The sequence below is a fragment of the Dryobates pubescens genome, chromosome 27 (genome assembly GCF_014839835.1).
Source record: "Dryobates pubescens isolate bDryPub1 chromosome 27, bDryPub1.pri, whole genome shotgun sequence".
Classification (NCBI taxonomy): domain Eukaryota; kingdom Metazoa; phylum Chordata; class Aves; order Piciformes; family Picidae; genus Dryobates; species Dryobates pubescens.
Genome location: NC_071638.1, coordinates 720,915 through 742,640, shown reverse-complemented (window position 1 = coordinate 742,640; position 21,726 = coordinate 720,915). Strand labels below are relative to the sequence as shown.

General features: G+C 44.7%; 1 protein-coding gene across 1 annotated transcript in view; it reads right to left on the bottom strand.

Moving 5' to 3' along the window:
• The window catches only part of PPFIBP1 (PPFIA binding protein 1), a 128,310-nt gene that overhangs the window by 16,743 nt on the left and 89,841 nt on the right, over nt 1–21,726 (bottom strand). Inside the window, exons 7-18 of the mRNA XM_054173948.1 lie at nt 21,569–21,661; nt 18,276–18,390; nt 16,222–16,254; nt 14,939–15,000; nt 13,067–13,151; nt 10,761–10,918; nt 9,184–9,302; nt 7,503–7,548; nt 6,323–6,336; nt 4,573–4,633; nt 3,081–3,110; nt 970–1,138 (exon numbers count right to left, since the gene is read on the bottom strand). Of these exons, the coding sequence (XP_054029923.1) occupies nt 970–1,138; nt 3,081–3,110; nt 4,573–4,633; nt 6,323–6,336; nt 7,503–7,548; nt 9,184–9,302; nt 10,761–10,918; nt 13,067–13,151; nt 14,939–15,000; nt 16,222–16,254; nt 18,276–18,390; nt 21,569–21,661 (985 nt within the window). The remainder of the gene's footprint in view (nt 1–969; nt 1,139–3,080; nt 3,111–4,572; nt 4,634–6,322; nt 6,337–7,502; nt 7,549–9,183; nt 9,303–10,760; nt 10,919–13,066; nt 13,152–14,938; nt 15,001–16,221; nt 16,255–18,275; nt 18,391–21,568; nt 21,662–21,726) is intronic.

Genomic DNA, 21,726 nt, shown 5'->3' with positions numbered 1-21,726 from the left:
CTGGGTAACATAAGTAATTTACACAGATTCACAGGACTCTGCTCTAGATGGCACATCTTCCAGCTCTTCATGAGAGCCACAAGTGGAATAAACTGTGTACCTGTTCCAAGTAAGCCAGCACATGCCTGTGCTGTATGTCAAAGCTAAACATGGGCAACGTATAACAAATGGGTAGGAGTGTTCTTCTGAACACTCGTCTTGTCTTTAAGTAGGAAGAGGAGACTCCTGCTGAACAAAGTAGAAGCTATCCCCTTTCAGCCTTCTGAAAAGTAAAGCTAGGTTGCAAAACCTCGTGCATGCCAAAAACTTGCAGCAGATCTGATGCACAGACTCACTTGATGCTTCAACAGCAGAAAGACTTCCAAAGGAGAGCAGGGAATGAGACTAGGATCTCAGTTGGTGGCAATAGCAACTTCTGCATTAAGCAGAACGTTTTGCTTATGTCTTTGTCATGTGCAAACCTCATCCAATTATGACACCCAAAACTCCCTCTCCATTACAGGTCCAAAAATTAACATGAGGTTGCATAACTTGTCAATCCTGTTCCTGTTGTCACCATCTCCTGGGCAAAACTCTTTAGATGCTCATAAAATAGAGAGAAAGACTAAGTGCTGCTGGCTTGTTTCTGTGCATCTGAAAAATCTTACAGAAGATAACCTGAGGATGGAGCCAGGGGAACAAAAAGGCCACAAGTCTCATCTGTGAACTACTATCAAATAACTAGCATTCCCATCTGTGAACTCTCTCAGACAACTAGCATTTCAAAGCAGCAGCAATCCACTACAAGGTCCCAGGGAAGACCACAGCAGAGGCTGAAACAGACCAAATGCTTCATTGCAGCAGTAAAGGCTTTTCTTGGGGTTTCTTTGTTGCTGTTTGATATTTTCCAAACATTCTACTGAGGAAAGTGCCAGCAAGTGACAGGTACAGATGTTGTGAAGACCCTTCGTGCAGGTGCATGGTACCTACCCAGATTGGGGGCACTTGCAGTCCTCTTGTTATTTTTCATCTTGAAGAAGCCTCGTCCAAACGAAGATCTAGCTTTACGGGTACCAAACCCATCCTCCTCGCCTGCGCCACCGTGAGAAGGAGACTTGGGAGGGAGAGTTGCAAAGTTACCTTCCACAGGAGGTTTAACCTGCTCAAATTAGGGAAACACACACTCAGTATCAGGTAATTACAATAGGCCTCTTGAGAGAGACTTCAAAGTGACCACTGACAGATCATCTGAAGAGTCCTTCTCATTGGATGTCAGGAACAAGTTCTTTACCATGATGGTAGTGGAACACTGGAAGAAGGTTGCCTGGGAAGGTTGTTGGGGCCCCATCCCTGGAAATACTCAAGATGAGGCTCTACAGGGCTCTGGGCAACCTGATCTAGTTGAGGGTGTCCCTGCTTACTGCAGAGGGGCTTGGACTAGATGACCTTTGGAGGTCGCTTCCAACCCAGACCATTCTGTGATTCATGACTTACAAGAAATCAGAATGTAAAAGCCATAAAGAAAAATGTAAACAAGGTCTTAACTGAGTAAGTGTAGGACCCAAGATTACTGGCACTACCTTCTACGAGTAACATGTCTTCTTTAAGATGTTTCTCAGTTTCTGCAAGGCTGGCTTACAGGTATGGAAAAGGTAAAAATACGTTTCTGGAGCACCCTGAACTTTTCCAGCTTTCCCTCACTGGTAACTGTAGGTGCAACAGCAAGCAAAGAGAGCAGAAGCCCTCACAGTATATTGGTTCTCTGCCAAGTGTCAGACAGCTTTTTTTGTCTATCACTCTTCTGCTATTTCAAAACAAATGAATTAGTTGACTACATCCACTGCCAGAGCTGCAAGGAGATTCACTATCAAGCGTGGAGTATACGTGCCCAGACAGGCATCAGACAAACCAGTTAACCAATATGAAGCAGCACTTTCAAACGTGCCCACTGTTTCACTGCCTCCTTAAAGGAGGAAACTGATTCACAATTCGAAGGACCATACTCCTTTGGACTTTGCTGAATTGATAGAGCAATCACCCTACATAGAATAGATTAGAATAGAATAGAATAGAACAAACAAGGTTGGAAGAGACCTTCAAGATCCAACCTATCATCCAAGAGCAACTAATCAACTAACCCATGGCAGCAAGCACCCTGTCAAGTCTCCTTCTAAGCACCTTCAGTGATGGTGACTCCACCACACCTCCCTGGGCAGCCCATTCCAATGGGCAATCACTCTCTCTGTGGAGAACTTCTTCCTAACCTCCAGCCTAAACCTCTCCTAGCACAGCTTGAAACTGTGTCCTCTTGTTCTGGTGCTGGCTGCATGGGAGAAGAGACCAACCTCTGCCTGTCTACAACCTCCCTTCAGGTAGTTGTAGAGACAATAAGGTCACCCCTGAGTCTCCTCTTCTCCAGGCTAAGCAACCCCAGCTCCCTCAGCCTCTCCTCACAGGGCTGTGTTCCAAACCCCTCACCAACTTTGTTGCCCTTCTCTGGACACGCTCCTTCCTAAACTGAGGCTCCAGAACTGGACACAGGACTCAAGGTGTGACACAGTACTCAAGGTGTGGTCTGAGGTATGTAATTTCTGTCCAATCTTCCTATAGGAAATAACTGTTGCATTCAAACAATGGCTGTATTGTACCACAGAGTGACTGCTGTGCAATGGTCCAAGTCTTTATAAGAACACGGGTGCTACTCACAGCAAACAGACTGGAAAGCCAAAGGTTTTTGAAGAGACAAAGGCAATTACAGAGTCAGTATAATATGCAAGGTTGGTTTTGCTCATTGTCTAGTGGTAGAGTATGCATGGGAAACCTTAGCTTAGATGGCAACCTAATGCTCAACCAGATGGACAGAAAACCTACATGTGAGAAGACAAGAACATGCAAGACACTAAAAGCCTTGTACTGAAGTGATGCTGACAACCATCATATACTCCTTGCTATCTTATCTGCAGGTTTTGCTATTCTCCCTCTGGACTGCATGCCATAATTTCACACAACTGAGCCTTTCAACACCTGCTCACTGTCTGTGTTCCTTCATGTACAGGTATGAATTGCGCGCACACACACACACACACACACACACACATTACCTCTGTTGTCTTCTGTGCAGAGTCTCTGTCCTGTTTGGGAAAGACAAAAAAAGAGCTTTTAAAAGTGATGGGTTTTAGCCAGTATTCTATTAATTAAGGTTACCCTAAGTTAAATTCTGATTGAAATACCCTTGTCTGTTTTTCCTTTCCCCAAACACAAATTTCTTCAGAGCTGCATTTCACACATTAATTCATGCTTTCTTTGAAGTCAGTGAGCTGACATGCAAATACAGTTGCTTTGGTGTACTTTGTAAAGGATTAGCTGTGTACATTAGTGACATGCAATCCGTAAGACACTAATGGGAATGGCTGGTTGAGGGCACCCAAGGCAGGAACCAAATAGGATAGAATCATAGAATTGTTAGGGTTGGAAGGGACCTCAAGGATCACCTAGTTCCAACCTCTCTGCCATGGGCAGGGACACCTCACACTACATCAGGTTGCTCAGAGCCACATCCAGCCTGGCTGCAAAAACCTCTAGGGATGGGGCTTCTACCACCTCCCTGGGCAACCTGTTCCAGTGTCTCACCACCCCCACAGTGAAGAATTTTTTCCTAACATCCAATCTGAATCTACCCATTTCTATTTTTGTTTCTTTCCCCCTAGTGCTATCATTATCTGACACCTGAAAAAGTCCCTCCCCAGCTTTCTTGTAGGCCCCCTTCAGATAGTGGAAGGCTACAATAAGGTCTCCTCAGAGACCTTCTCTTCTCCAGACTGATAGCCCCAACTCTCGCAATAGCAGAGGAGCTCCAGCCCTCTGATCATCCAAGCCAAGCAGATAAAATGTCTACAGCTTCCACTCCGTGGCTGTCCAAACATCCCCTAACCCACGAACTCTAGCTCTCATCATCAAACCCTGGTTACATCCTCTGTCCTGTCAACATCCCTCCTGAGCTGTAAGGTACAGGGTGGGTATCAGGGAGCCCAGAAGAGAGCAGAGGAATTGCCCTGATTTGATGACATTGTTAGAGGCTAGCTGGTTTTTGTCTCTTCAAAAGAGAGCTATGGGTTCATAGCTATCACCAGATCTACAAAGGCTCAGTGTTTTATCACCCAGAACATACAGACATTCCAGGCTGTATTTTATAATGCATTAGTTACACGGCCTTCAAAAATCATTCACCTTAAAAACAGGCAGGAAGTGTTAGTGGGAATTAACTTGCTTCTTGTACTGTATCAGAAAAGCATATCAACCAAAAAAACCCCCAAAACAACAAACAAACAAGCCCAACAAACAACCCCCTCCCCCAAAAACCCCACCCCAAACCACAAAGCGATCCCATCTGAGGGAAAAACACAGCAAGGAGAGTCTCAGGTGAGACAATCTGAAAGATGCATGTGACCATTGTTAACACATGGCATGAGAAGCCCTACTCTGACTCAAAGCTTCTCAGAAGGCAGTAACAGATGTCCCAGAGGGTCAGTGCCACAACACAAACATCACCTCCCATTTCTAAGGGGATGGGAGGAAACAAGAGGCCAAACCAACCGCTTCAGATGTCTCTTTTCTCAAACTGCTCAGGCTGCTGGACTTCTGCAGGGAAGAAATTCTGAAACAGCAACATAAAAACCAAGCCAAGTTACTGGAGTTATGTTTGCTAGGATAAACACATTCTAAGGCATAAGCTTTAAAGAAAGAGTTCTAATACATGATGAGATTACTGAATCAAGGACGTTTTGAATTAAGGCAATGAATGCATTGTTGGAGCCCATGCAGGTTTGATGAGATGCAGTAAGAACCTCCATATCACAATTACTGATGGCAGTGCTTCAGTGACATGATTACCTTTGGCTTCTTAATGTTGTATTTTCAGAACCACAAGTAGAAGTGTCACATTAAGGATAATGTCAGAGAGCCCAGGACTCTTACTGTGACTATTAGGTGGGTTGGATTGGTTGATAGGTTGGACACGATCTTGAAGGTCTCTTCCAACCTGGTCTGGTCTATTCTATTCTATTCTATTCTATTCTATTCTATTCTATTCGCCTCTCTTTCAGATGCTCTCATAAGGGCTTGCTCTGACACAACTCAGCAAGTTAAAACAATCAAATGGTTCAATTGTTCAAAGCAACAGATACGACAGATTTGTGATTGCTAGTGATAAGTGCAGCAACCACAGGATGATCTCAGGTCAATAAATGACAGGTAACATCTGACAAAGTCAGAGATGCAGACCTTTGCAATAGCTCCAATAGCTCCAATACAGAGTAGAAATGATGCAGCCAAAGTTCATCCATATACTGAAGGCACAGTTCTCACCAGAAAGGTGTCTCTGTCTTGGATGGAGGAAAAGGAGCACAGCCTGTCCTTGTCTCTCCCTTTCCCTCCCAGATGCTGGCCCATGCTGCAACTGGCACTGTTACCAGTGCCCCCAGCATGTGGGGTTGGAAGGAACCTCCAAAGGTCATCCAGCCCAACCCTCCTGTAGGTGTCCCTCTTGTAAGTTTTATACCTTAGCCCAGGCTGCCCCTGACTTCCAGGTGAGGTTCAACATGGTTTTGATGGGAAAGCTGAGTACCATAGTTGTGTATGTTTAGCATGTACTCAATTTTCCTCATTAGCATATTGAGGGGTGTCAACTTTAACATTAAAATAGCAGTTCATTAGGCAAAGGTCTTTGCCCAGGCACCCCAGCCCTCAGAACCTGCTTTGAAGTTGGGTGGTTACATTATATGAGCCCTGCCTCATCAGTTTTAGTCCAAAGAGAGCCATCTTACTTTCATAAGACTCCCTCCTTCAGCTCTTTTCCAGGCCAGATTCACAGATCTTCATTTAACACAAACAGCTGCTGAGTGTAAATTACTTTGGTCCCAAAGCTACTAAATCAACTTGCCTCCCTGTCCCATAGTAAGCTAGGTGGTCTTACCACAAGAAGCCACACAGACAAATGAAGTGATATAAGCAAAAGCTATGAAAAAATAGGATTCTGAGCAATAGGCTTCTGACTAACTTCATCCTCAAAGAAGCCAAATGTTTCAAGTTACATGTGTGTATTAGTGTTTTATTTTCAGTTCTATTTTCCCTTTCAGACCAGTTATCCTCCTGCTTCTGGTGGGCTTTACAGTCTGGAACACTGAAGTCTGGATGAAGAGAGGCTTTCCCACAACCAGGTATAAATTCAAGAGTCACTGCACTGAAGTTTACAAAGTTATGTATTTTAGTATCAGCATAATAAGAGGTGCAGAATTTGTGTCTGGGAATATCCTCATAGCACTAAGTCACTCAAAATAAATACAACTGCTGAGCTTCACACTTGTCTCGGAGAGAATTAGCTGACATGCTTAAGTGTGTATGGAAAATGTGTGTGTGCGTCTGTGCTGGGGGGGGCTTCAAGTCAACAATCACATATAAATACATTTCCTAACCATTTTGATGCTGATACTTACACTGGGCATTCAGAGAGATGAGTTTCTGGAGAGGAACCTGTTGATCTTCCTTCACTGTAAGACAAACAAAAAATAGGATCCCATCCACAAACCCTGTCATTTCAGCCTGCTTTAAGTCTGCTTTCACTTCTCCTTTTACAGTACTAACACATGATAAATATTCCCTTCTCCAGTGGCAACTCATGTAAAGGACAGAGGACACTGCTGAGCTTAAGAGCCCCAGGACAGATACTGTGCACAGCAGGTTGAAGACAATAATGCACTATTCATCTTGGATAAATGCAGAAGCTACAGCATGTGCAGAGTGTGCAGCAGCACCAAGCAGTGCAGGTCACTGCCTTTCTGTGAGTGCATTTTGTTGCAGTTTAGTGCTTGCTTTGTTGCCTTTTTTTTCCAAGATGGGACCACAGATGAAATCCCTGCTGCTGCTGGTTAGAGCTGCATAAAGTATAGCACAGCAGAAACCAAGCAAAGCTAGTCTTCTGGATAGGAACTAGAGAAATCTCGCATCAAATTGTGCTTGCACTGCTTTTTCACATCAAGACCAATGGTGGTTTTAAGATAACAAGACTGACTTACCTCTGGATTCTTAGTATTTGACACTCACTTAGACAAAGCCAGGAATTTGGACAGAGAATCAAAAAACCTAGCAGAGGGACTGTCTAGCTGCAAGTTTTGTGTGCTTTTTAGGAGTCACAGATTCACAGAATGGATTGGATTGAAAGGGACTCTGAAGATCATCTAGTTCCAACCCCCCTTGCCACGGGCAGGGACAGCTGCCACTAGACCTGGTTGCTCAAGGCTTCATTGAACCTGCAGTGCCAGTCCAGATCTGCAGGGGTTGGGTTAGAATCATAGAACTGTTATTAGTTGGAAAAAACCTTTAACATCATACAGCCATTGTCTGACTCTACCAAGTCTGGTGCTAAACCATGTCCCTCAGTACCACATTTCTCCACCCAGGGATCACCCCAGGGATGAGTATTCAACCACTTTTCTGGGGAGTCTATTCCAGTGTTCCCTCAACTGGACAAGGAGGGTGCAGACTGAGAAAACTGGTAGAAGCTGACCGTCATTTCTCACCCAGGAGACTGCCACTGGGTTCAAGCAAGGCTTCCCCTGGGTGCCACCGCTCAGCCAGGGCCCTGGGGTGCAGCAACATCTCTCTATGTTGTCTTCCCTGGGAGGCTGTGCCTATAAATATTTTTCAGTTTTCAAAACCTAAGGCACAGCTCTCGTAGGAGTGAGCATTTCATCATGCCAAAGGACAGCAGCAGGCCTCTTTCTGGGATCTCTTGAAATATTGCCTGCCTGCCCTTCATTTCCTTGGGTTCCATTAATAGCTCAAGATCAGCTGTGGACAGTCCTTTTGTTGCAGATTTGGCAGTGTCTTACACCAATCTTTTAGCAGCTTTGGAAAATGTCCCAATTGCAAATCATCAGGAATGCACCATTTGTGCTACTGCAACCAATGCTATCTCAGCCAGATGTACACACCCCATCTCAGCCTTTCCCCTTCTCATAGGATTTAGCCAGCTAAATCTGAGGATGAGTATTCAAAACCATGTTGACCTCATGCCACCTTTGAACCAGAAGTGCTGGCTGGGGCAAAGTATCATGGGGCTTGGAGGTCAGATTGTAACACCAGAGGCTGCCTGTTCCAGTTGCTGCTTCTGGTTTCCAGTTTGGGGTGGTTGGTCTCTTCTGCTGGGCTGGCTGTGGGCTTGGGAGGTTGGGGGGTTGTTTTGCCACTGGCTCCTGTTGCCACTTCTGCTTTTGTTGTGCTTTTCGGCGGAACAGGCTAAGGTAATTGTACATCGTGCTGTCTTAAACCAGTACACCCCTGCACTCAGCACTGAGGCTACACCTCGAGTATTGGGTTCAGTTTTGGGGCCCCATTACAAGAAAAACATTGAGGTGCTGGAACATGTCCAGAGAAGGGCAATAAAACTGGTGAAGGGTCTGGAGAACAGGGCTGGTGAGTTGCGGCTGAGGGAACTGGGGTTGCTTAGTCTGGAGAAAAGAAGGCTGAGGAGAGACCTTCTTGCTCTCCACAACTCCCTGAGGAGTGAGGTATTAGCCTCTTCTCCCTAGTAACAAGTGACAAGGTGAGAGGAGACAGCCTCAAGTTGCACCAAGGGAGACTTAGATTGGATATTAGAAGAAACTTCTTCACTGAAAGACTGTAGGCTCTGCACGGAGTTGGCTGAACCCCTGTCCCTGAAGAAAGGTGTTCAAAACAGGCAGAGATGTGGTGCTGAGGGACACAGCTTAGCACAGACTTGGCAGAGTTGGACAGTGCTTGGATTCAGTAATCTTAAAGGTCTTTTTCAACTGAATGTATGATGTTTACTATGATGTAAACCTAGATGCTTACTGTGACGTTTACCATGTTTCATGATGTTTACCATGATGTAAACCTAGATAAAAACAAAGCTTCTGTGTCCTTCATTAGTTCAGTTTTTCCCCTCCTTCTGTCAATTTCTTGCAAAGCACTGAGTGGTGCTACAAGCAAGAGCAACTAAACTGATGCTTGCTGAAAATGCAGTGGACTTCATGAGCATGAGTTTAGTTCGCTCTAGCTAGTCAAGTGAATGCTAGCCCTTTTTAACTGACTGACTTGACAATGCAGTAAAATGACAAGACCAGTATTCTTGTTAAACACCACAGGCTGTTTGATTTACAACTGAAAGATACATGGAAGCAGTAATACCTCATTTCAGTTGCAGGATCTGGCCTTGGCTGGGTTTTCACTTTCTCGGCAGCAGCTTCTGAGCTCTTGGACGTCGATGAGAAAGAAGGGATTGAAATCTGTAAAATGCTGGTGTGGATCTGCAGGGAGTTCTAAACCCAATAAAGAACATATTGAGCTATTCTGAGCTAAAATTAAGCAGTCATAAATGAAAAAAAAAAAGTACCAGATGAACTATGAAAAGAAGGATCTGCAATAAGATTATTTTTTTAGCTGATTTTTTGATTTCTCATGTGCAGACAGTGAGTTAGCACTTGAGAGGCAGCACTGAAGACAAAATGTGGCTCATTGCACAGAAGCTCCAGCACAGACAAAAGTCTCATAACTCTCCTAAAGCTGTCTGCTAAATCTGCCTGCTAAATTCCCCCTGTACACTGCACTGGTTAGGCCACACCTTGAGTCCTGTGTCCAGTTCTGGGCCCCTCAGCTTAGGAAGGAGGTTGACTTGCTGGAGTGTGTCCAGAGAAGGGCAACAAAGTTGGTGAGGGGTTTGGAACACAGCCCTGTGAGGAGAGGCTGAGGGAGCTGGGGTTGCTTAGCCTGGAGAAGAGGAGACTCAGAGGAGACCTTATTGCTCTCTACAACTACCTGGAGGGAGGTTGTGGTCAGGTGGAGTTTGGTCTCTTCTCCCAGGCAACCAGCACCAGAACAAGAGGACACAGTCTCAGGCTGCACCAGGGGAGGTTTGGGCTGGAGGTGAGGAAGAAGTTCTACACAGAGAGAGTGATTGCCCATTGGGATGGGCTGCCCAGGGAGGTGGTGGAGTCACCATCATTGGAGGTGTTCAGGAGGAGACTTGATAGGGTGCCTGGTTGCATGGTGTAGTTGATTAGGTGGTGTTGGATGATCGGTTGGACACGATGATCTTGAAGGTCTCTTCCAACCTGGTCTATTCTGGTCTATTCTATTCTATTCTATTCTAATCACAGACTCCATGATGGTTAAGTTGACTTTTCAGGTTCACTCCTGTCCTCAGCCACTCACACAACATGAAGAAGCTGTTAAACTTTTGATGTAGTTTTCTTCCTTGTGTGGCCATGGTGTTTAGTTCAGTCAGTGGAGTCCCGGCTTTGACGCCAGAGATTTGAGAGATCTACAATCTACTGGGAAATGTGATTGTAGACATCACAGCCTGGCCCACAACCTGCTTATCATGTAACTGAATGGATGTCATGATGGGTGCATCCTTTTAAATATGACAGGATATGTTAAGTAAGTCCAACAGGTTTGCTTCAATCTTCTGACTAATTAAATGGCTATGTTTGATATGAAGAGTAATTTCTGTGTTTCACAGTAAAGTAGGTTAGACCCATCCTCATGGCAAATACAGCTCTTTGCTGACTCCTGAGATCCCATCTGATGTTTAAAGAATGGTAAATTTAACTGAATTCCAATGAAAATCTCAGCAGCTTTCACTACATTCTTCCAAAGGAGATGGGACATTACCGTGTAACCCAGAAAAAATCCTTCTCAGATACTTGTGTTCTGACATCTGCAATATGAATCCAGCACGAGAAATAAGGAACAAAACCAAATACCTCTTCATGAATATGCATGTTAAACTCATCATGGACTGGAGATGCTGTTACTGGGGTTGGGGATGGGCTTTTCTCTGGGTCTGTCAGGCTTGGTGTGTCCAATAAAACTGTGGAAACAGACCCTGAATTCAAGAAGTCTTCACCGTCACTTTCCTTGCCTGAAGGAAGAGAAGATGGAAACTTGTTGGTTTTACTTCTGCATAGAAGATGACCTACTCAAGGCACAGGCAGCACACTCATTTAGGGGCCAAAAAATGGAAGAGGCAAGGATTATTCATTTTCCAGGACAGACTACACTGAGGAAGAGAAGTCATTTCCAAATGTCACTTCCTAATTCAACCACCATAATGCAGCATGGTTGGAGCATAGGCAGGACATAGATCTGACAGCAAGAAGCCCAGCAAATGCTCTCAGGGTGTTTAGTGGCACCAGTTTCAACAAGCTGAATAAACAGCAGTAGTTATTTCCTGCCCCATGTTCTAGAATTACATATGAAACACCAATTCCCCTTTACTCACTAGTGAAAGGCTGGGGGGTCAAGTCTGCCTGAGATTTAGGATGACTTTATGGTATCTGCAGTGCTTGTTGGGGAGCAAGACAGGTAGTCACAGATGGTGGCTGAAGGCTTTCACATGACCCTGCACATAGCTGGTGCCCACATATGTGGAGGACAGGATCTCTTTACTGCAATCACCACCTCCCAGCAAGAATGGTCTCTCAAAAGCCGGAGAGAAGCTAAAAGGAACACCAGGAGGCAGTGGAAGGCCATGCTGCCATCCAACAAGATCTGGACAGGCTGGAGAGCTGGGTGAAGGTGAACCTCATGAAGTTCAATAAGGACAAGTGCAGGGTTCTGCATCTGGGAAGGAATAACACCAGGCACCAGTACAGACTAGGGGTCATCCTGCTGGAAAGCAGCTCTATGGAGAAAGACCATGGAGTCCTAGTGGACAGCAAGCTCTCCATGGGACAGCAAAGTGCCCTTGTGGCCAGGGGGCAAACAGCATCCTTGGGCACGTCAAGGAGTGTGTCCAGCAGATCCAGGGAGGTTCTTCTCCCCCCTCTGCTATGCCCTGCTGAGACCACACATGGAATACTGTGTCCAGTTCTGGGCTCCCCAGTTCAAGAGAGACAGCCCTGAGGCTGTTCAGTCTTGGTAAGAGAAGGCTGACAGGAGATCTTATCAATGTCTATAAATATCTGAGGGATGGGTGTCAAGATGAAGGTGCCAGGCTCTTTGTGGTAATGCCCAGTGAAAGGACAAGGAGCAGTGGGTACCAGCTAGAGCACCGGAGTTTCCACCTCAACACAAGGAGACACTTCTTTATGTTGAGGATGACAGAGTACTGGAGCAGGCTGCTCAGAGAGGCTGTGGAGTCTCCTGTTCTGGAGACTTTCAACCTGCCTGGATGTGTTGCTGTGCAGCCTGCCCTAGGTGACCCTGCTTTGGCATGGGGGTTGGATTGGACGTTCTCTGTAGGTCCCTTCTAACCCTTAACATTCTGTAATGACCAACTTTGGGAATAAGAAGTTCCTGGATCTGGAAACCTTCACCCATCTTGGAACATATGGAATGGACCCTTATACTTGACCAGTTCAGTCACACAGCTAAGCTCATTATCTGGTGGTAGAGAAGGCTTTTCTGGGGGTATGTGTGTGAGACAAGACTGGTAGGAAAAGCCAAGCTGGTCTCTCACTGCTGCAAGAAAGGAGAGCTACTCCACAGTTTCTGCATGCGGTGGTTTGTGAAGGCTTCATTACAGTACGCCAAAGACATGGTGTGCCATGACAACCCAGTCCTGACAGCACATCCATTTTGCTACAGATATTTTTGCAGCTCTTGAGGATTGCTATTACAGTGTGTGCAGACCTGGGGTGGTGCTGGTTTGACTTGTAGGAACATGCATGTTCAGCCACTGCTCTCCTCAGCTACCAACCCCTCCCCAGGAACACATGCAAGAGAGGGCAACAGCCTATTTTAGCTGTTGTAGCAGCCAGCCCTGAAAGGCAGTTCAGAAAGTTATGGAAAGAGCCTGACAGATGATCACATTCAAAGGAATTTTATAAAGAACAAATAGACAACATGACAATAACAGTTTCTACTACGAGATGGCAAATTACACAGCACCCAAATGTGCAGCTGCCTGAAGTGAAAAGGCAATTTATCACTTCACACCAGCTGAAGAACTGGCTCTTGCTCTACTCAAGACATGCCTCCACAGATACTAAGTCTGAGAATTGATATAACACTACTACAGTGCACCCAGGGTTTAACTGAGAGTAGAGTTTTTGTGATTGTACAATACCTTTTTTACCTTGAGCCAGTATCACCATGTCTTGAACTTTCTTGTACCTGTTCAGAGATTGCCGGAGCTCTTCTATCTTCTGATCCTAAAATGAAGGGCAGTGTTGACTGTGCTTCCTTCTTTCAGCAAATAAAAAATACTAGATATTCTTCAGTTTAACTGGTTGCAAGACTAAAAGAAACTGGAAGCATGGATGGGGATGGGGCCCAGAACTCTGAGAGGCTTTGTAACATCAAAACTTGTATTCAACAAACCCCACAATCCAGCTAATCATCAGAACTGCCCAGCCTTGAAGTGGACTTGGGCTCCCTTATTAAGTCAAAGGTAGAGTATAATTCATTGGACACGTTCAAAGAAAGCAGCAATCAAAGGGTGCAGGGCTTTGGGGATCAAAAGAAAACATCCTACAAAATGCACATGCATATGAATGTTCAAAATCATACATGGAAACAATGATCCTTTACAGAGAGCCCTTTTGGAAACAGCCTGGGGTATTTCACAGGGCTTGTATGAAGCTCTTCACATGTTCAGAAGATGGGGTCAATTGCAGTTGCACCAAACTGAATGACACAACAGTTTAAGGACTCTCTGTACATGCAACAGAGCTCATAATGCTTAATTATAGTCCCTTGAGTGCCTCTAACTAGAGTGAATCACTCTAGTTCATATCTGAAGGAGACCTACAGGGAAGCTGGTAAGGGACTTTTTAGGGTCTCAGGTAGTCATAAGACTAGGGGGAAAGGATCCAAGCTAGAGGAGGGGAGGTTTAGATTAGATGTTAGGAATTCTTCACCATAAAGGTGGTGAGACACTGGAACAGGTTGCCCAGGAAGGTGGTGGAAGCCCCATCCCTGGAAGTTTTTGACGTGGCTCTGGGCAACCTGATCTAGTGGAAAGTGTCCCTGCTTAACACATCCAAGTGCCAGGTTCTGCACATTGGCCACAGCAACCCCATGCAGAGCTACAGGCTGGGGTCAGAGTGGCTGGAGAGCAGTCAGGCTGAGAGGGACCTGGGGGTGCTGGTTGATGGTAGGCTGAACATGAGCCTGCAGTGTGCCCAGGCAGCTAAGAGGGCCAATGGCATCCTGGCCTGCATCAGGAACAGTGTGGCCAGCAGGAGCAGGGAGGTCATTCTGCCCCTGTACACTGCACTGGTTAGGCTGCACCTCGAGTACTGTGTCCAGTTCTGGGCCCCTCAGTTTAGGAAGGAGGTTGACTTGCTGGAACGAGTCCAGAGAAGAGCAACAAAGTTGGTGAGGGGTTTGGAACATAAGCCCTACGAGGAGAGGCTGAGGGAGCTGGGGTTGCTTAGCCTGGAGAAGAGGAGACTCAGGGGTGACCTTATTACTCTCTACAACTACCTGAAGGGAGGTTGTAGACAGACGGATGTTGGTCTCTTCTCCCAGGCAAGCAGTACCAGAACAAGAGGACACAGTCTCAGGCTGCGCCAGGGGAGGTTCAGGCTGGATGTTAGAAAAAAGTTCTATACAGAAAGAGTGATTGCACATTGGAATGGGCTGCCTGGGGAGGTGGTGGAGTCGCCATCACTGGAGGTTTTTAGGAGAAGACTTGACAGGGTGCTTGGTGCCGTGGGTTAGTTGCTTGGGCGGTGTTGGATTGGTTGATGGGTTGGATGCGATGATCTTGAAGGTCTCTTCCAACCTGGTTTATTCTATGTATTCTATTCTATGTATTCTATGTATTATGGGAGGGGGGTTGGAACTAGACAATCCTCAGGGTCCCTTCTGATGCTGCAGATTCTGTGGTTCTTACATATCTGATTTTTGTGACTGAATTGTGACAAGTTCACATGCAAAGATTTCCTTCGATTTAATCTGAGGAATGGTTACTGGAAAAAAATGTCTTTGCTACCTTTTCTTCATTTGCTGCCATTAGAGATTCTACAGCCTTCTTCATTTTCTGCACCTCTGCATCTAAAAACATAACACAGTTCTCCAAGTCAATTTACACATCAGTGTAAGGAAGCAAGACCAAAAAACCCCAAGAAGTTACTTCGTAATGTACAAATTTACAAATAAAAAGACAAAAACCATTAGCCACTTGAGTTCTCTTTTGGGTGGAAATACACAGAAGAAATCTCTTTCCATCAAACCCTTCCTTCTGACATGTCTATCAAAGAAATGATGAAAGTCACAACATTTCCTTACAGCCTTAGGAAAACTGCAAAGTCAGGGGTAAAACTACTGCTTGCCTTTTACTATCCCCACCTTTCAAATAATCAAGTAATTGCAAAACAGAGAGTCCAAAACATAAAATACTCCATTTGGAGTGCAATAAACCCCAAGAGCCAACAAACACCCCAAGTGGCATCCCAAAACCCCACTACACAGAGCAACATGATCGATGGATACGATGAGGAAAGTTTTGTGCAGTGATGCTTAGTCTTAATTCAGGATGGATATAGAAATGAGGACAGCACAATGCAATGACACAAATATTTGTTGTGATGAGCAGTCATGCTAGAATATAGTTTAGTCTTGGAAAAGGTCCCTATCACGGAGGGCAGTGTTCTGTGCTTCATCTATAACCCTTACTTACAGAAGAGTATAAATACCTGAAAACATCTATGTTTTAACATTCAAAAAGAATGGAAATGGTTTCCATCTTTGCTAAAAATTTGCCTTGACTAAACAGAACAGACTTTACATTTCATTACAAACATAGTCAGGTGGCCAAATTCACAGGCATATTATCTACTTGTGACTTTTGACAGAAGACAGAGTGGGCAGAACATTTTCCTCCTTAATGAAACACAAGAAAATAAGCTTCCTGGCTGGCTTTCTTAGATGAAAGCCACTTAGACACACTGGGCTGAAACAGCAACTGATCCAGTTCCAACGATTTTCACTCAGTTATATTAACTGAAAATCTGGTTTACAGGAGTGTAACTGCATTTCTGTTTTGTGAGTCTCCATGAGACCAAATCTGTCTTTGGCTACCTGCTTTTCTTCAGAAAACTCTGTATGCCAATCCCCACCCTTACTCTCAAATTTGACTCTTAAGTGTAAGCAAGAGTTACAGATGATGCAAACTAACAATGTTTGTTAAAGCAGTTTTACAAATGCATGCAAAAAGCTATTCTGGAAAGCACTTCTGAAATGCAAAGGCTTGTGGCAAGGCAGGAGCAACCTTACGTTTATCTTTGAGCTTCTTTTTACAGTTTTCATCTGTGCAGGAAAATCCATTGGATTTGAAATTAGCATGAGGGTTATCACACCAAGTAACTTTTAAGACAACATTGCTACTTCAGGAGTCAACCATTCCTTGTGCATTATTGATTGCAGAAGCAAGCAATCCACCGTTTCAACCTGCACTCCCCCGATGCTAATGGTTTTGATGACTGGTCTCATACACAGCTCCCTATCTTGAAGAGATGTTCTTCAACTATGCCAATAGATTACTCTTTAATCCTTTACTGCCAAAAGCCAGCTAAGTAACAGCCTATGCTAATGGGGCAGAAAACCTGTACAATCTGCCAGCAGCATTAACATTGGACAGTAAAGACATGATTCAACATGGTAGATCTCCTGCTGAGCTACACTGTACACTAAAGCTCAAAAACAGAGGGTAATGGGAGCTCAATGTACATAACAGTCCCCAGGAAGCAAAGCTCTGGAGGAGTAGTCACCAATGCAATGAACACAGACCTTGTTCCATTTACATGTTCTAAACCAAAAAAAGCCAAGGACCCACAGTTCCATGGGATCACTTCTAGTGACCTTCCTAGAATCATTAAGGTGGGAGAAGACCTCTTGGATCAAGTCTAACCTTCTACCGAACACCTCCGTGACCAAGAGACCACGTCCCAAAGTACCACATGTTTTGAACACCTCCAGGGATAGTGACTCCAGCACCTCCCAGGGCAGCCTGTTCCAATGCCCTACCACTCTGTCAGTAAAGAAATTCTTCCTAATCTCCAACCTAAACTTCCCCTGGCACAGGCAGAGGCCATTACCTCTTGTCCTGTCTTTAGTTACTTGGAAGAGGAGGCCAACACCAGCCTCAGTACAACCTCCTTTCAGGTAAGGTCTCCCCTCAGCCTCCACTTCTTCAGGCTAAACAACCCCAGCCCCCTCAAGCCTCTGCACATTAAGACATGCTCTCCAAACCCCTCACCAGCTCCACTGCACTTCAGTGTTTTTCTTATACTGTGGTACCCAAAATTGGACACAGTACTGAAGGTGAAGTCTCACCACTGCTGAGCACAAGGGCATGATCATTTCCTTACTCCTGCTGGCCATACAATTTCTGATACAGGCCAAGAAGCTGCTGGCTCACATTCAGTCAGCTGTCAACCAGCATCCCCAGGTCTTTCTGCCAGGCAGCTTTACAGCCTCTTGTCCCCAGGTCTGTAGTGTTGCTCGGGGCTGTTGTGACTGAAGTGCAGAACCCAGCACTAGGCTTATTAAACCTCATGCAACTGACTTTAGCCCATTGGTCCAAACTATCCAGATCTCTCTGTAGAGCCTTCCTAACCTCAAGCAGATCAACACTCCCACTTCATTTCAAGTCATCTGCAAACTTGCTGAGGGTGCACTCAATCTCATCTTACACAGTGCTTTTGAAAACAGGTAACTTTATTTATAAAGGGTAACAATATTTTCCTCTTCAGGGGAGAAAAAGAGGCAAATTACTCTCTTGTGATTTTATTTTCCTAAGCTCAACTAAGATTTAGACTTAACCAGTGCACAAATCTGAAACCAGTCCTCAATTTCACCTACTTAGGTGGTGAGGACCACAATGAAGTTTTGCTGGTACACCTCATACTTCAGTTGGCAGTGTCATTTTTCCCTTTCATTACCAGTGAGGAGGGTACAAGCAAAGCCCAGTATAGATACCCAGACAGAAAGTTTTCTTCTCAAGATAATCTTTTGGGGCCACTTGTTGAAATGACCTTAACATTTTCTTTGTCAATATAAATCTTTTGAGGCACCATGCAATCTATGTAAAGAACTAACTAGGGATTACTTAGGCTGCTGTAATGTTCATCAAGAACTTGCTATGGCAGCAGGTTCAGCAGCTGCATCATCAACTCCCACTGAATGTATTAGTAGTAGTAAACACACAGGCAGGAGTGTATGAAAATGGAGGCTTTGATCTGTTATTACCTGTACAACCATTTATGGAAATATAACCTCAGATGAGCTGCCTGAGGAGGACATGGGGAAAGAGCCTCCCTTCCTCTTACCTCTGTCCAGTATTTCAACTCCTTCTCCTTTCAGCTTGCAAACCAATTTTTCTTGCAACCTTTTTACCTCAGCTTCCTTCTGCTCTAGTTTCTCTTTCAACGCTGTTAGCTCATCCTGCAACAGACAAAGAATCACTCAGTGACAGCTTCCACACGCATCTGAGATGTTGCCAACATTTTCCCACGAAGCACAGTGGATGGATCCTCAGGTGGTGTAAATGACTGAAGGCCCCCTGACATGTGCACTGGCTGAAAGTACACCCACCAGACTGATTGCGACCATCACAACAGACCACACAATGGAACGAAAACAAGGGGCATATGGTCCAGCTGTCACTCCCATATAGAATTAAAAGAGATTTTACACCTAAATTTAAAGAGTAAAGCAAACAAACAAACAGAAAAAAAATCCCAAAACATCCCAAACAAAAACCAAAAGCCCCAACCCCCCCCCAACACTCACAAAAACAACCAAGCAAACCAAACCAAACCAAACCAACCCCAAAAAAGAAAGAAAGAAACAAAAAAAGCAGGTTTCTTTTCTTTAACCTCACAGGGACAGAAAAAGGCCCTGTGAGGGAGCTGAATACTACAATTTCCAAACACTTATTTTGTTATTTATGGGGCATTCTGAAGGTTCAAAGCTGGACAGTTTTTGAACTGTGCTTACAGCTGGATGAGGACAGTTTCAGGAATAAGCACTGCTTCTGAGACAGAAAAGTCACTCACAACACCATCGAGCACAGAAACACATACTGGAAAGTGAAAATGTGGTGCCTCTGCCAAAGTTTGGGTTTGCTGATCGAGCATCAGGGAAGGAACCTCAGAGCTGAGACTCATGGGAATAAGACAGATGGTGTTTGGGGGAGTTGGGGTGTATAGATAAACGCTGTGGAATTTTAACTTGGATCTAACCATCTGCACTAGCAAGTGACTGGCAAGGCTCCAAGCATTTAGATTTTAAAACTCTGAGTCAAATCCTACCCAGGATGTCTTTGATGTCCAAGGACACCTTGTGCAACAGCCTCATCAAAGCAGGACCCTCAGTGTAAAGGTACCAAGCATGTAAAATTTCGTTTGTTCAGCTTGCAAGGAACACAAAACCAGTCAAGACTTGTAATTTGAGCATGTACAGCTACGGGCCAGAGAACAGTTTCTTGACATTGGTTCCCAGTGCTCTAAAGCATCATTGAAAGTCAGATCAAACTTTAAAATTGCCAAGAAATCAAATTTTCTTCCAGAAGACTGGTTGGGCAACACCATCCTCCAGTGCTCTAACCTGATACTGATTTTGATGAGATTTCTGCCAGCTTAAGAGCCATGTTTCTCCAAAACGAGATACAGCTTGGTCACTGGAGAAACTGCTGTTACACCCATGGGCAACTGGAGCGGCACAGAGCCTTTTAGATGTGTTTCTTACCCTGGATTTGAATCACAGCATGTCAATTTACACCTGGGAGACGGGACATGTGACCGTTTGAGGCTGTGCCTTTAAGAAAGGGACAGTGTTAGAAGACTCTGGCTGAATATTTTGGTACCAGAATGAAAACACTCAGATATTCTAAAAGAATTTCATTGGGAGATTGGCAGAATGCAAGTTTAAGCTTTAGGGCAGTTGGAATTTTTCAGAGTTTCAGCCTGTTCTGCCGTTCCAGCCTTTCTGCTTCTCAGCAAACCAGCCGGAATGACCTCGAGATAAGCAAAACTAATCCCTGCATGTGCTTTGAAGCCTAAGAACATCTCTTTTCCTTAATAACTGCCTTTCTTTCTCTCTCTAACCCCTTTTTGGGAAAAAAGGGAGGTAGAGGGGGGAGAGAGGGGGTTACAGGGAGGGAAACCCTCCTCTTCTCGAGGAGGGAATTTTGTTGTGTTATTTTTCTTTGCTGTATATTTCTGTATATATTGTAAATACTGTATATATTGTGTATATATAACCTGCATTCCATATATGCTTGTAAATATAGCTTTGCTTCTCCGACTTGAGTTTAGCTGTGGTTTCTTTCTCTGTGAGGGAGGGAGAGCTAGGCCCTCTCTCAATCCACCATAGGACAAAACAACAATTGCACTATTTTCTAGCTAGTTTTCAGGAATAAATTTTCTCACTGAAAGTAAGGAAAAAAATCTGTTTTACTAACAGACAAGCTACAGAAAAGGCCATCTTCCCTTGGAAGGGGGATGATGTCAAGCCATCCAATGGAAAAGCTGTTCACAAGGAAGAGCTGCATGGAAAGCCTCACACTAATCTAGCGGGCAAGGGCATAGTGCATGGCCACACAGAGCAGTTAACGAGGAACAGAGCACAACAGACGATGCGAGACGTCATGAAACACTGGCGCGACACGAAGGATTGCAAAACACGCCCCAACGTGACCCAGAAACTACTACACCTTTAACATTTGGCTTTTCTGCTCCATCCGCTGCTTTTCATACTGCATCTGACCCACTTTGATTTTCATACTAGAAAGTTTGGCCATTAAAGACTGGTAACAGAGACAGAGGAGTGAGAGAAAACTAAAGATAGAAAAGAGACAAGGCTAAATGGCAAAGAGCAGTTAGACACAGAAACAGGCTGCTAGAATTCATGAGCTGAAGGCTTTCTCTTCTGAAGTGGCTCATTTTCAGCACATTTGAGAGAAAAGAAATGCTCAGCTTTGGTGTCACCTATGATACACACCTCACATGCTGCAACTGTTGTTTCTTGACACACATAAGAAACAAAAGTCTAAGCAGTAATAAATGTACTGTTAACAGCCAGCTGCAGAGTTAACCTCTCTCTACAGCTCCCTGAAAGAAGACTTCTCCCAAGTCTCTTCTCACAATCAACAAGTGATATGACAAGAGGGAATGGCCTAAGGGCACACACCAGGGAGGTTTAAATTGGGTATTAGGAAAAATTGATTTACTGCAAGTGTGGTGTGGCATTGGAACAGCCTGCCAAGAGAGGTGGTGGAGTTGGCATCCCTGGAGGTGTTAAAGAAACCAACAGGTAGACATGGCACTTTGTGACATGGTTCAGTGGGTGTGGTGGCGTTGGACTGATGCTTGGGCTCAATGATCCTAAAGGTCTTTTCCAAACAAAACAGTTCTAATTCATCCTTCATAAAAAAACTGTCTCAAGATCTGAAAACCAGAGTCTGAAAGTGGGAAATCACTTAGCTTGCTGCTGAGCGAGTGCTGTGAAATTCTTGGGTGCTGGGATTCTGCAGGGTGCAGGCAAGGCCTGGGGAAAGGAGACCAAACCCTTAAAGTCTGTTTTGCACCCATTTCTGCTGCTTCTCCTTAGTTTCACTTACTTTGGTAGTTTTCAGCTTTTTTTCATACTGGAGTCTCTCATTGTCCATTTCTCCAACTCTCAACCGCAACTCATTTATTTCCTGGACCAAATCCTGAGTGAGGGGAAAAAACACAAGACCAGAAGCAAGAAAATCAGTAAATAAAGCAAAACAGTTGC